Source organism: Anolis carolinensis, chromosome 1 (genome assembly GCF_035594765.1).
Source record: "Anolis carolinensis isolate JA03-04 chromosome 1, rAnoCar3.1.pri, whole genome shotgun sequence".
Classification (NCBI taxonomy): domain Eukaryota; kingdom Metazoa; phylum Chordata; class Lepidosauria; order Squamata; family Dactyloidae; genus Anolis; species Anolis carolinensis.
This window is the reverse complement of record NC_085841.1, coordinates 302625872-302639168: the sequence shown is the minus strand read 5'-3', so window position 1 is coordinate 302639168 and position 13297 is coordinate 302625872. Positions and strand designations below refer to the sequence as shown.

Sequence of the window (13297 nt, the reverse complement as noted above, 5' to 3'; positions counted from 1 at the left end):
AGGAGTTCACCTCTATCTACCCAATATGTTCAGCATTTTGGGTAGCTCATTTTAATTTAAGAATAAAGCTTGGAAGTGATTCACCACTGCATTGACATTGGCCCCACCACCCTCCACTGAACCTTGTGAAGGAGGAATTTTTCAGAGAAATTGAACTTTTCCTGACAGATTTTGCTGATTCACTCATTCATTCCACTGTTCCTTAAGACATTATACTGGTCTTTGGAAGATGAAAAAACCCTCTGTCCTCATACTGAACAAAACAAAATTCGGCAGCTAGAAATCACAGTTAAAAATAATAATTTTGGGAAATAACAACTCTCAGAATTCCCTTGCCAACATGGATACTTCTGGGAATTGTGGTCTCCAAAAGTAACATTTCCAAGATCATATTGGCATTCTAACAACCTTATGAGGTTGTTGTGGCCAAGAGACTGTCAACTACTGAGTCGGTGCAAATGTGACGATCTGTCATTGAACTAAACATGTCAAATAGGGAATTTGCCCTTGGAAGCATTTAACTGTTCTTCCTAAACCAGGATAGGATAACACATGTCTCTCCAGAGATTTTTGAACTGCAGTTCCTATCAATCTGAGCCAGTATGGCCAATAGTGAGGGCTTATAGGGATTGTGAAACAACTAGAGTGAGCAACTGTGGGAGGCTAGAGGGTTGCATTTCTGTGCAAGTTATAGATTATTTTTTGGTTTGCTTATTTATTTATTTATTTATTTACAGTATTTATATTCTGCCCTTCTCACCCTGAAGGGGACTCAGGGCGGATCACATTGTACACATATAAGGCAAACATTCAATGCCATATAACATAGAACAGAGACAAAGACAGACGCAGAGGCAATTTAAAACTTCTCCAGCTTTCAGCTTCCTGAGGGTATGAATATCAAGCAAAAAGTGGGCGCTAGAAATAATATCATACGAAATCTGACTGGCACAACTTGGGGATCACAACCGGATACAGTGAAGACATCTACCATAGCGCTTTAATTATTTATTTATTTGCGACATTTATATATCTAGTAGTATAGTATACAAGATAAATTACAATAATATATAATACCATAATATATTGTATATACATATAATACTTACTGGTTTGCTTGATCATTATTGATTCTGGTGTGTTAGCACCAGAGGAAATACCAAATGATCTGTTCAGAATGGCTTTTTTTGTCTAGCCATGAGTGACAGCTGTTGTTTATCAAACTGTATACTATTTCAAATTAGAGAAAGTCATAGGGAGGAAGGAGCAAGCTTGTTTTCTGCTGCCCTGGAGACTAGGACATGGAACAAGGACAGGAAAGGAGATTCCACTTGAACATTAGGAAGAACTTCCTAACTGTGAGAGCTGTTCAGCAGTGGAACTCTCTGCCGCAGAGTGTGGTGAAGGCTCCTTCTTTGGAGGCTTTCTAGCAGAGGTTGGATGGCCATCTGTCGGGGGTGCTTTGAATGCAATTTCCTGCTTCTTGTCAGGGGGTTGGACTGGATGGCCCATGCGGTCTCTTCCAACTCTATGATTCTATGTTTCTCAATGCTTTTAAAAAGACAGTTACACCAAGGCTGCGGTAATGTGGAAATGTGCTTATTTCATTGATTAATTGATCTCCAAATCTGTGAAAAGGCAGATAATTGACTAAAAGAACTAATTAAGCAACTTTCATCACTTGACAAGCCTACCTAGAGCAATGTGAAGATGCTCTTGTGCACTAATGTGCCAAGCTAGCTCAGTTCAGAGGACTGATCTGACAGAGAGAGAAAGAAAGTGAGGGTGGGGAGACAGAAGGGAAAATGACCCTTGTTCAACCTTCATTTCATTGGTGTCCTCATTTTAGTTTGTGTCATTGGGTGGATCCCCATATGACTCACCACACCAGATGTCACATCTACTGTAACAGGTTGACTTCACAGTAAAAGATCAGAGTAAGGTCACCTCTGCTGATACTGGGTGAGTCTTCATAGAAATGGTTCCCAACAAGGTGGTTGTTTCAATGAGACATTGATGCAGGGAGTATATTTTCCCAGTTGATTGGTTCAATTTGTATCTGACTTTTCCTCCAAGCTCAAGGTGCTTTTTGCATACATGACTCACCATTTCCCCTTCTATATTATTCCTCCCCCTTATTCTCTTTTTTGATTCTGGGGTAGGTCAGGTCAAGAACTTATGACTGACTCAAGGTCAACCAGTGAGCTTCACAGCTCAGCAATAACTAGCATTTGAATTTTCTACTTATTGTTTTTGTTATTCTTTCCATTCCTTTGAACAAAAAATCAAAATAAGATAAGGAAATTACTCAGTGTTTGGGGCGGGGGACCCCAAAATACCGTAAGATGGCATTTTAAGAAATATGAAAACATAACATGTAGATATACCTTGAGCCACTATCAGAGCCGGCCCAAGGTAATTTTCAAGTGTAGGCGAACAGAATTTTGCCGCCCCCCCAACCAGTCACTGAAAAATAAAAGCGTTGGATAAGCAAAAATGTTGGATAATAAGGAGGGATAAAGGAAAAGCCTAAATAAAGAACAACATTCTGAAAACAGGGGAAATCCAGACAGGAAACAATCAGGGCCAGCTAACACCTCCCAACCAAGGATGCCCCCAGGCAGTAAGCAGCCAGTCCTTGAAGCTGCAAGGCCATTAAATGCTAATCAAGGTGGCCAATTGCTACATTAATACTCATCTCAAACAGACAAGAGTTCTTTCTCCCACCCTGGACTTTCCACAAATATATAAACCCCTCTTGCATAGTTTCCAACAGACCTCACACCTCTGAGGATGCCAGCCATAGATGTGGGCAGAACATCAGGAGAGAATGCTTCTGGAACATGGCCAGACAGCCTGAAAAACTCACAGCAACCCAGTGATTCTGGTCATGACAACACAAATTATTATTATTATTATTATTATTATTATTATTATTATTATTATTATTAAGATCCAAAGGAGCAGGGTGTGAAAATAGTTCACATTCCAGGATCCCATCCCAGGCTTTTGGTGTTAAACTGGATTATATGAGTCCACACTGACAGATAATCTGGGATAAACAGAAAATTTGTGATTGGATCCTGGGATATAGGGCCCAAAGTGGCATATAAACTTTGGCAAGCTGGGCATTCCTGCCTGAATATATTGCACATGATTTCTCTAGCCTAAAATGATACATTTTAATATATTGGGTTTATGGTTCCTGTCCCCTTGATCGGGTCTTGTAAGTGTTATTTATTTCTATAATTGTATTTTTACTTTGCTTAATAATGTGTTATTATGTTGTTATGTAATGTTTGTGTTGTTTTTATGATTGGAAACCACCCTGAGTCCCATTCCGGAGATAGGGCGGTATATAAATAAAGTTTTATTTATATATTATTATTATTCCGCCTGCTACAACAGACAGAAATGCAAATTGTGGGTCAATTGAGCAACATGACAAGGAGGCAAAGAGAGAGGGCCTTGCACACAGCCATATAACCCAGAATATCTGCTTTGAACTGGATTATCTGAGTCTACACTGCCAGATATTCCAGCTCAAAGAAGAAAATGTGGGATTTTATTCAGTTGTGTGGAAGAGGCCAGAGAGAAGACCCTCCCAAAGCCCTGTATCCCAGAATATCTGCTTTGAATTGGATTATCTGAGTCTACACTGCCAGATATTCCAGCTCAAAGCAGAAATGTGGGATTTTATTCAGCTATGTATGGAAAGAGGCCAGAGAGAAGACCCTTCCAAAGCCCTGTATCCCAGAATATCTGCTTTGAACTGGATTATCTGAGTCTACACTGCCAGATATTCCAGCTCAAAGCAAAAAATGTGGGATTTTATTCAGCTATGTATGGAAAGAGGCCAGAGAGAAGACCCTCCCAAAGCCCTGTATCCCAGAATATCTGCTTTGAACTGAATTATCTGTCGACACTGCCAGATATTCCAACTCAAAGCAAAAAATGTGGGATTTTATTCAGCTATGTATGGAAAGAGGCCAGAGAGAAGACCCTTCCAAAGCCCTGTATCCCAGAATATCTGCTTTGAACTGGATTAATTGAGTCTACACTGCCAGATATTCCAGCTCAAAGCAGAAAATGTGGGATTTTATTCAGCTATGTATGGAAAGAGGCCAGAGAGAAGACCCTCCCAAAGCCCTGTATCCCAGAATATCTGCTTTGAACTGGATTATCTGAGTCTACACTGCCAGATATTCCAGCTCAAAGCAGAAAATGTGGGATTTTATTCAGTTGTGTGGAAGAGGCCAGAGAAGACCCTATCAGAGCCCTGTATCCCAGAATATCTGCTTTGAACTGGATTATCTGAGTCTACACTGCCAGATATTCCAGCTCAAAGCAGAAAATGTGGGATTTTATTCAGCTTTGTGTGGAAGGGGCCAGAGAGATGACCCTACCAGAGCCCTGTATCCCAGAATATCTGCTTTGAACTGGATTATCTGAGTCTACACTGCCAGATATTCTAGCTCAAAGCAGAAAATGTGGGATTTTATTCACCTTTGTGTGGAATGGGCCAGAGAGAAGACTCTTCCACACAGCCCTATATCCCAAAATATCCAGGTAGAAAATCCCACATTATTTGCTTTGAATTGGAATATCTGGCAGTGTGGACTCAAACACCCCAGTTCAAAGCAGATATTGTTGGATTTTCTTTCTGGATGTTCTGGGATGTAGGACTGCCACAACCCCCGAAGACTTACAGAGAGGTGCAGCGCTTGGCGCTGGAGGAGCTGATCGCAGGCCGGTGGGTGGCTTTCCAGGCTTTCCTGCGATGGGAGCAGCAGGAGCCCTCTTCTCTTCTCTCCCTTCCTTCTCAGAGTGAAGACGCTCCTGGGCGCTTTGCAGAGGACAGAAGCAGGCGCCCGGTTCTCTCCTTTGCAAAGCACTCAGGGATGCCTTCCTTCTCGGCAGGAAGACATTTCTGGGCGCTTTGCAAAGGACAGAATCAGGCGCCTGGTTCTCTCCTTTGCAAAGCACCCAGGAATGCCTTCCTTTTCGGCGGGAAGACATTTCTGGGCGCTTTGCAAAGGACAGAAGCAGGCGCCCGGTTCTCTCCTTTGCAAAGCACCCAGGAATGCCTTCCTTCTCAGCAGGAAGACGTTCCTGGGCGCTTTACAGAGGACAGAAGTGGCGCCCGCTTCTCCCACCACTGGAAAGCCGCCCTCCCACCTGCAATCAGGTCGCAGGTCCCAGGAGCGGAAGCCCTGGAAAGATGCGTCCTCCAGGCACTGGGATAGGTTCACCATGGGGCCGGTACTCAATGGCGCCCCCTACAAGATGGCGCCACAGGCAAGTGCCTAGTTTGACTGACGGGTGAACCGCCTCTGGCCACTATAGTATAATAATTGGAGGATATTACCACACCTTTTAACCCATGTTGCAGCCTCTTCACCCATGAGTAAAAGCAGATCTTACTGCATGACATTGCCTCCTTTCTTAGAAGATCCATAAGCAAAGCATACATGAGCAGTCATGTTTGGGGAACTCGTGTTTTTATCCACCTCCTCATGCTCTACAGTGCATTTTCCCTGTGTGATGGGCAAAGCTCTTGCAGCCCGGGTTCTCTGATGCAGGACACTTCTAGAGGAGGAGAAAATGTGAGGATGTAAAGCCCATTGCAGACCAAGCTTCTGGACAGAAAAACAGCAATTAACCCTTCTCCAAAACTAGACCTTTGACCTCATCACACTAGAGCTTGGATCCACTTTAAATCCACTTTAAAGTGGATCCAGGAGACAGAAACTGGATTTAAAATGGATTCATGCTCTAGTGTGATGAGGCACTCTGTCTCACCCTTGAGAGCACTTTGACTGCTATGGCTCAATGCTATGTAGTCCTGGGAATTGTCATTTCACAAGGTCCTTAGCCTTCTCTGCCTTTGGAGAGGCACTGCCATGGCAGTTAAAGGGTTATCACATTTCAAATTCCAGTGAAATCTGAATGACATTTTGATTCCAGTTTTGTCTTTGCAGTTGGGAAGAGGTGAGAAGGCTGACTTTGGTATAATGGTTGGAAGGATCATCACAACTCCTCCATCCCTGTCTCCTCCCCAGTGGCTTTTCCATATCGCACAGCACAGCTGAAAAGCACCTTCAAAAGGCTCTATAAATGATCCATCCAACTCTGTTTTAAATGGGTTTCCCATGGGAGAACCCATTTTAGGGGAAACATGTGATAATTCCCTAAGTCCACTCTGGGTCCCCCTGAGTATATTAATTAATTAATTATCATGCTAAAATTCTGGGAGAACAGGATTCTAATGCCTGTTCAGCTAAGGAAACCCACTGAGTGACTTTGGAGAGGTTACACTCTCTCATCTTCAGAGGAAGGCAAAGACAAAACTCCTCTGATTGAATCCTGTTGAGGAAACCTTCAAGTAGGGTGATCATAAGTTAGAGCCAATTTGTCCGTTTCAGGTAATTCCAATATTTTCATCATCTGATCTTCCTGAGATGATATATCTATATTTTTCCATTTCTTTGTATACATGAATCAAACGTGTGTTTTGTGGGGGTCATTATAGAGGAAAGAATTTGTCAACTCCATGTTCCCAAAATTCCTATTTAACCTGCATCCTCCAGACACAGCAACTTAATAGGTGACAGCAGAGAGACAGTGGAGAAACATCCAGCTATGTCTCTGTTGCAAGGATCACTACAAAGACCTCTGGGAAGACCTGGAGAATACTTTTGTATTGTGTGTCTGGCTGTAGAGCAGGGGTCCCCAAACGAAGGCCTGTGGGCCGGATGCAGCCCTCCAAGGTCATTTACCTGGCCCTTGCCTTCAGTTTTAGACTTAGGTTTGCCCAAAGTCTGAAATGACTTGAAGGGACACAACAACAACAATCCTAATTAACTTGACTATCTCATTGGCCAGAAGCAGGCACACACTTCCCACTGAAATCATGATAGGTTTATGTTGGTTAAAATTGTTTTTATTTTTAAATATTGAATTGTTCTTTCGTTGTTGTTGGTTTTTTTTTTTTGCACTACAAATAAGACATGTGTGGTGTGCATGGGAATTTGTTCGTATTTTTTCTTCAAATGATAATTCGGCTCCTCAACAGTCTGAAGGATTGTGGACCAGTCCCTTGCTGTAGAGGGTAGCTGGACCCTCTCCCACTGCCCCCCACTCTTCATTGCCTATTAAATGGAGGAAGCAGGTGGTGCGGAGCATATGATTCTTGTGTGAGAGGAGGCAGAGTTGCGCCTGGAAATAATTTTACACCTCAGACCTTCATACAAGATCTCAGCCAATGTTTTATATAATCCCTTACCTCCAAGTGTGTGAGGAAGAGAGAGAAAATGTTTCATTTGTGAGTGGATTGTTACTTTATTCCTCCAATGGGATAGAAAGCGTGTCCCTTGTGAAATGTGTGTCTTTAGCCCTGGGACCTACCATTGTATGATACCTATGTTGATGGCATTACAGGCACATGCAGCCATATCAAAGATGCCAAGAAAATCCCAGAGATTCTGAGACTCTATGGTTTGACCAATTTGCAATGTTCCTCTTGTTGTTATTTGTCATTAAGTTGACTTTGACTACGAATGAGAGACTTCCAAGATCTCATATCACCGATTGCCTTGCTCAGCCTTTCAAACTCAGAACTGGCACTTCCATGACTGAATGGTTTTGTTACCTAGAGAAAATTTGGGGAAAAGGTCCAACTTTAATTGGATAAAATGAACCACATTTTAGATGAAACAATGCTCCAACCAATAAACACTTCTCCTGCTTGCACCAAATATCCTTTGTGGCTCCCTTTCCCCAGATCCAGGTCTGTGGCAGAACCTAAGGGACTGACTATAATGGTTCAATACTGGAAAGATCCAGCAGAGGGCAGGCTCCCCCAGCAAACCCCTGGAGCATGGGCCAGCCAGAAGGCTATTAACTAGACTCTCCCTGACCCAATCTCACTTCATTATTCTGGAGCTCTGAGCATCTGCATCGACTCATGAAATAAATTTAAAAACCAAGTTCTAAGTGACTTCTGGGGCTTGTTCCACTCCACTAAGGTATAAATGGATGTCATAAATAGCTCTGGTAGAGAAGGCTGAAGGGATTTGAGGGCAGATGGGGAAAGCACAGAAAGACTGTTTTGTGAAACTTTAGTTAAAGATAACATTGGCCTGGAAAAATGTGGGGCCTTAAAGTGGTAGGACTGTTTTGACTGAGCTGACAATCCCAGGGGGAATGACAAGGGACAAAAAGAGTTGCTGCAGTTTGTCAAGCAGCAGCTGGAAACAGCCTCCTCAAGGATCAGATAACCTAAGGGAAAAGTGTCTTCTAAGGTCTCTTTTGCACCACAGAGTTATAACACTCTGATAACACTTTGACTGCCAAGGCTCCATCCTATGACATTCTGGGATTTGTAGTTTGGCAGAGAATTTTAAATATTTTTATTACGAGAAAAGTTTTTACTACATAAAAAGTGGGAGAACATTTTACGTAAAGAAAAAGTAGGAAAGAGGATAGAAAGAGAGAAGAGGAAAAAAGGGGAAAGGAGGGAGAGGAAAGGGTCAGGGAGGGGAGAAGGGACAAGTCCATGATTTCCGTTCTTCTTCCATCCATTCAGTTTCTAATAAGGTCCAGAAAAATAAATCAAAAAGAATTTTTCTTTCCCTCTCAAGTCCTTAGTTTTTCTTTAAGTAATCTTAAAAAATTAACCAATCAGTCGTTTTTACTCCACTGCCTGTATTTTCCTTTAACAAGAATGTTAATTTGTCCATGTCCTTTATTTCCATTACTTTAATTGTCCAATCCTTTGTATCCAGTATTGTATCCAATTTCCACCTTTTCGTAAAGACCATTCCTGCAGCAGTAGTAAAATATGTGAATAACTTTTTCTTTATTTTGGTCTGCAAAGAGTTCTGAGTCAAACATTTCTAATAGATAATATTCAGGTCTCATTGAGAAATTCTTTCCCAGGATTTTTTGACATTCTGTATGGATATTTTTCCAGTAGACCGTTGTTGTTTGGCAGAGAATTTTAAACACCTCACAAAACTATAACTGTATGATAAAGCAAACTTTAATTGGCCCTTCGTATTCATGGATTCTGTGTCCACATATTCAGTCATCCAAAGCTTGAAAATATGTTTTGGTTTAAATCCAAAAAATCAAATCTTAGTTTTGCTATTTTATGTAAGGGATACTATTTTACTAAGCCAATATATATAATGAGACCTGACCATCCATTGGTATCCAGGGAGGTCCTGGGACCAAACCCTAGTGGATATCAACGTCTTGTTGTAATGCAAACTTGCTGATGCATTGTTAGCTGATCTTTATATAACCTTTCCACTAGAGTCCCTCATTGAGAAGTGAAGTTGAACCAAACTGTCTACTTCTCCCATTTGCCAGTCCCTTTTACACTGCACCCATATTGTAGACTTTAAAGACACCCTGACACCCCTGAAAAACAGGGTGGAACGGAAATATGTGATCTTTAGGACAAATCAGCTAAATAGTTTAAGCAGGGAGAGCCTTGGTCAAATCAGAGATGACCTACAAAGAGAAATATGACATTCAAACTTGTTTTAGAATTCATCTGAATTAAAATATCCAGGGATGGTGGAAAACATTCTTGAGCATTAACCTTTGAGACAAGGAATTACAGACAGACAGAAATTCTGCTTTCCCTGTAAGAGACTCTGTTTTGTCTTCCAAACAACCTTGGTGGGCCAGTTAATCACACAAACATGCAGCAAGTTCACCCACCCAGCTTCATAACTGAGTGGACATTTGAACCTTGGCCATCTTAGTCCTAGTCTGACATGCTAACCGTTACCCACTGTGGCTCTCTGAATTGAGTCCTGCAGATATGTAATGTCTCCTTCTCCTCTTCTCTCCATTTCTACAGAGTCTGCATACAACTTCTCTTCTCAGCCTGGCCTGATGAAGATGGCCAACTTCACCAATGACAACATCACTGAAGAAGGCACCGCCAAATATAAAACTGTGGAGATGGTCTTTATAGCCACAGTCACTGGCTCGCTGAGCCTTGTCACTGTGGTGGGAAATATCTTAGTCATGCTGTCCATCAAAGTCAACCGTCAACTCCAGACTGTCAATAACTACTTCCTTTTTAGTTTGGCCTGTGCAGACCTGATAATTGGAGTCTTCTCCATGAATCTCTACACAGTCTATATTATCAAGGGCTATTGGCCACTTGGGGCTGTGGTATGTGACCTCTGGCTGGCCCTGGACTATGTGGTGAGCAATGCCTCTGTCATGAACTTACTCATAATCAGTTTTGACCGCTACTTTTGTGTCACCAAGCCACTGACCTACCCAGCTAGACGGACAACTAAAATGGCAGGGTTAATGATTGCAGTTGCTTGGATATTATCCTTTATCCTCTGGGCCCCTGCCATATTATTTTGGCAGTTCATTGTTGGGAAGAGGACAGTTCCAGAAGGGCAGTGTTACATACAGTTCCTCTCCAACCCAGCGGTAACCTTTGGCACCGCCATTGCGGCTTTCTACCTCCCAGTGGTCATCATGACTGTGCTTTACATCCACATCTCGCTGGCTAGCCGGAGCCGTGTGAGGAGGCACAGGCCTGAGAGCAAGAAGGAGAAGAGGTCTAAGCCACTAAGTTTTTTGAAGACCCCACTAGTTAAGCAGAATAACAACAACAGTCCAAAAAAAGCAGTAGAAGTGAAGGAGGTGAAAAATGGGAAAGTAGAAGAGCAGCCCTTACAACCCTCAGAGACTACTGGACATCAAGAAGAGAAAGAGACCTCCAATGAATCCAGCACAGTAAGCATCACTCAGACTAATAAAGAGAAGCAGGCACTGGAAATTGTGCCAGCTGACCAAGGACAAAGCCCAGCTCCTCCAAGGATCAACCCTGCCTCTAAGTGGTCAAAAATTAAGATTGTCACTAAGCAAACTGGTTCAGAGTGTGTCACAGCCATTGAGATTGTGGGAGAAAAAGAAGCCAGTTCCAATGCAATTACTTTGGCAAACAGCCGTCCGGCTAATGTAGCCAGGAAATTTGCTAGCATCGCCAGGAGTCAGGTCCGGAAGAAGCGCCAAATGGCAGCTCGGGAGAAGAAGGTCACCAGAACCATCTTTGCCATCTTGCTTGCCTTCATCCTGACATGGACGCCTTACAATGTGATGGTCCTCATTAATACCTTCTGTGATTATTGCATCCCTGATACAGTCTGGTCCATTGGGTATTGGTTGTGCTATGTCAATAGCACCATTAACCCTGCTTGCTATGCCCTTTGCAATGCCACATTCAAGAAAACCTTTAAGCACCTTCTCATGTGTCAGTACAGGAACATCGGCACAGCGAGATAATCTGGGATGTAGGCAGACACCGCTTGGCAGAGCTGTTGCAGAACTTGTTTTCCTGTTCTCCAGACAGACAACTGTTTTACTATTCAATTCCAGATGAAGCCCTTCTTTAAAAAAACAACAAACAAACAGCAAAGCCAGATAAAGAGATAAAACACTAACACCTTTCCTCTTTCTTATTTGCTAACCATGAAGCAGCCATTCCAATCTATATGGCCCCCGATTATGCTTCTCCAGAAAAGAAAGAGAGTAGGAATTGGATGCTGTGATACAGTTTAATGGGAGAAGCATCCTGGATCCCATTTTCTGACTTACTGCTCTTGAAATATTGGTGAAATTTGAAGTCCCCTTCCATACTCTGGAAATAACCAGATGTAAGGATATAACCAGCTGAGGGTTATGCCTGTGTGCCAAATGGGACAAAAGGATGGTATGTAAGAGAATTTTCCTCCTTTTCCTGGAGGCTTTGCACTTGTGTGTGAATGAAAAGAGTCTGTGAAAATGAATGGGAAGTTGCCAGCAGTGCTAATTAATTCACACCCAAAAATGAATGTGAAGACAAAAAGGAATTGTCTCGGCACCACCTCCCAAGATTCTGCTTGGAGTCTGTGATGGGACATGCCCAGGAAAGGTGACCGGCCAATGTATACTTTCATAATTTTTTATCACTTTGTCCCAGTTGAGTTCTCAATATTGCAAGTTCAAACGACTTGTTCTCCTCAGGGAGTATTCCTGCAACTGGACCTACCTGCCTGCTAAGAGACGTCCTGAGAAACTTGGTCTGTCTTCATTCCCGCTCATGGCAGGTGGATGGCCAGATAGACGGCGGAATGGGAGAGATTACTTTCTGCATTGAAACAATCACAACAGTAGTTGTTTTGAAAGAAAAAAAGACACACACATAGTCAGTACATTGTTTGACTCATGCCAAATGAATGCTTATGTCAAGACATTTGTGTGGAAGGTTAAGAGTGATGGTCCTCGAGACAGCAGATATCTGATGTGTGGCTCTGAGGAGAATTGGACCCAAAAGGTCTGCCATAGTGAAAGATTCCAGCATTGGGGAGTCTTGGAAAGGGCATGTAATCTTTGTAATGTAACCAGGATTCCCTTTCATTTTTTGTTGCTCTTTTTTTGGTAGGTGTCCCCTGCGCAATGTTTCCTCCCAGTTCCAAGGTTACTTAAAGGAAATGTCCTTTACTGACTAGATATTTTGATTCTGACAGCTGGTTCCTATGTGTAGGGAATGGGAGAAGCACAATAGAGGCCTCCCCACTTCGCTGCTGCTCCAAGTGTCTGAGGGCATACCAAGAGAAGATAGCCCCTGAGCTTTGTAAATGGATGTTGACATCCCTTCTAGCCAGTGTTGTCATGGGAGCCCTCAGCATGTGGGCTCCAGTGTAAGTGTATGGCCTAAACCCCAAGAATATTAATGTTCAGCTTTCAATTCAGTCCAACTATTGCTCCGTTTCTCTAGATTTCAGATAGCACCAGCACCCTCAGTGTGCTATCAGTGTGGGATGGAAACCAATGGCCTAAAATTGACTGGGGTGGGGCAGGGTGACCACTAAAGTGTGGAAGAAATCTCCATTGTATGATGAAGGGCTCTCAGCTTGGGAGATGCCATTGTATTTGGTTGCTGCTTCATTCCATTCGGGAAGAGGCAGACATAATGCCATTGCCTTTGGAATAATTTGCATAATGTTTCCCAAAAATGCCTTGCAGGTTTTTTATTGTTATACCTACAGTGAAGCCCACTTAAATAAACAAAGTAATTGAACTATATGGTATCAATCCATTTATTCAGTCAGTCATTTCAATAACAGTTGCAGACATCCTTATCTGAAGGCAATGGTCATTTTAGTTATATAACCATACATGCATACATATATAGAGTCTTTCTCTATCTTTAGGTTCCCTGTCAAAGTCTGCCACTGTGATTACCTACTACATTTTTTGAATGACAGCTGACATC

At 42.5% G+C, this 13297-nt stretch overlaps 1 protein-coding gene across 2 annotated transcripts in view; it reads left to right on the top strand.

Annotated features, from left to right (window-relative positions):
• The window catches only part of chrm4 (cholinergic receptor muscarinic 4), a 68772-nt gene extending 55670 nt beyond the window's left edge, over window positions 1-13102 (top strand). The window contains exons 1-2 of one of the 2 annotated variants that reach the window (XM_008104790.3): window positions 7926-8027; window positions 9875-13102. In XM_008104790.3, coding sequence (XP_008102997.1) covers window positions 9910-11325 — 1416 coding nt within the window. In that variant the 5' untranslated portion in view covers window positions 7926-8027; window positions 9875-9909 and the 3' untranslated portion in view covers window positions 11326-13102. Of the gene's footprint in view, window positions 1-7925; window positions 8028-9874 lie in introns of those variants that run through there. The other variant, XM_008104785.2, reaches the window with a different exon arrangement.
• The last annotated feature ends 195 nt before the right edge of the window (window positions 13103-13297 follow it).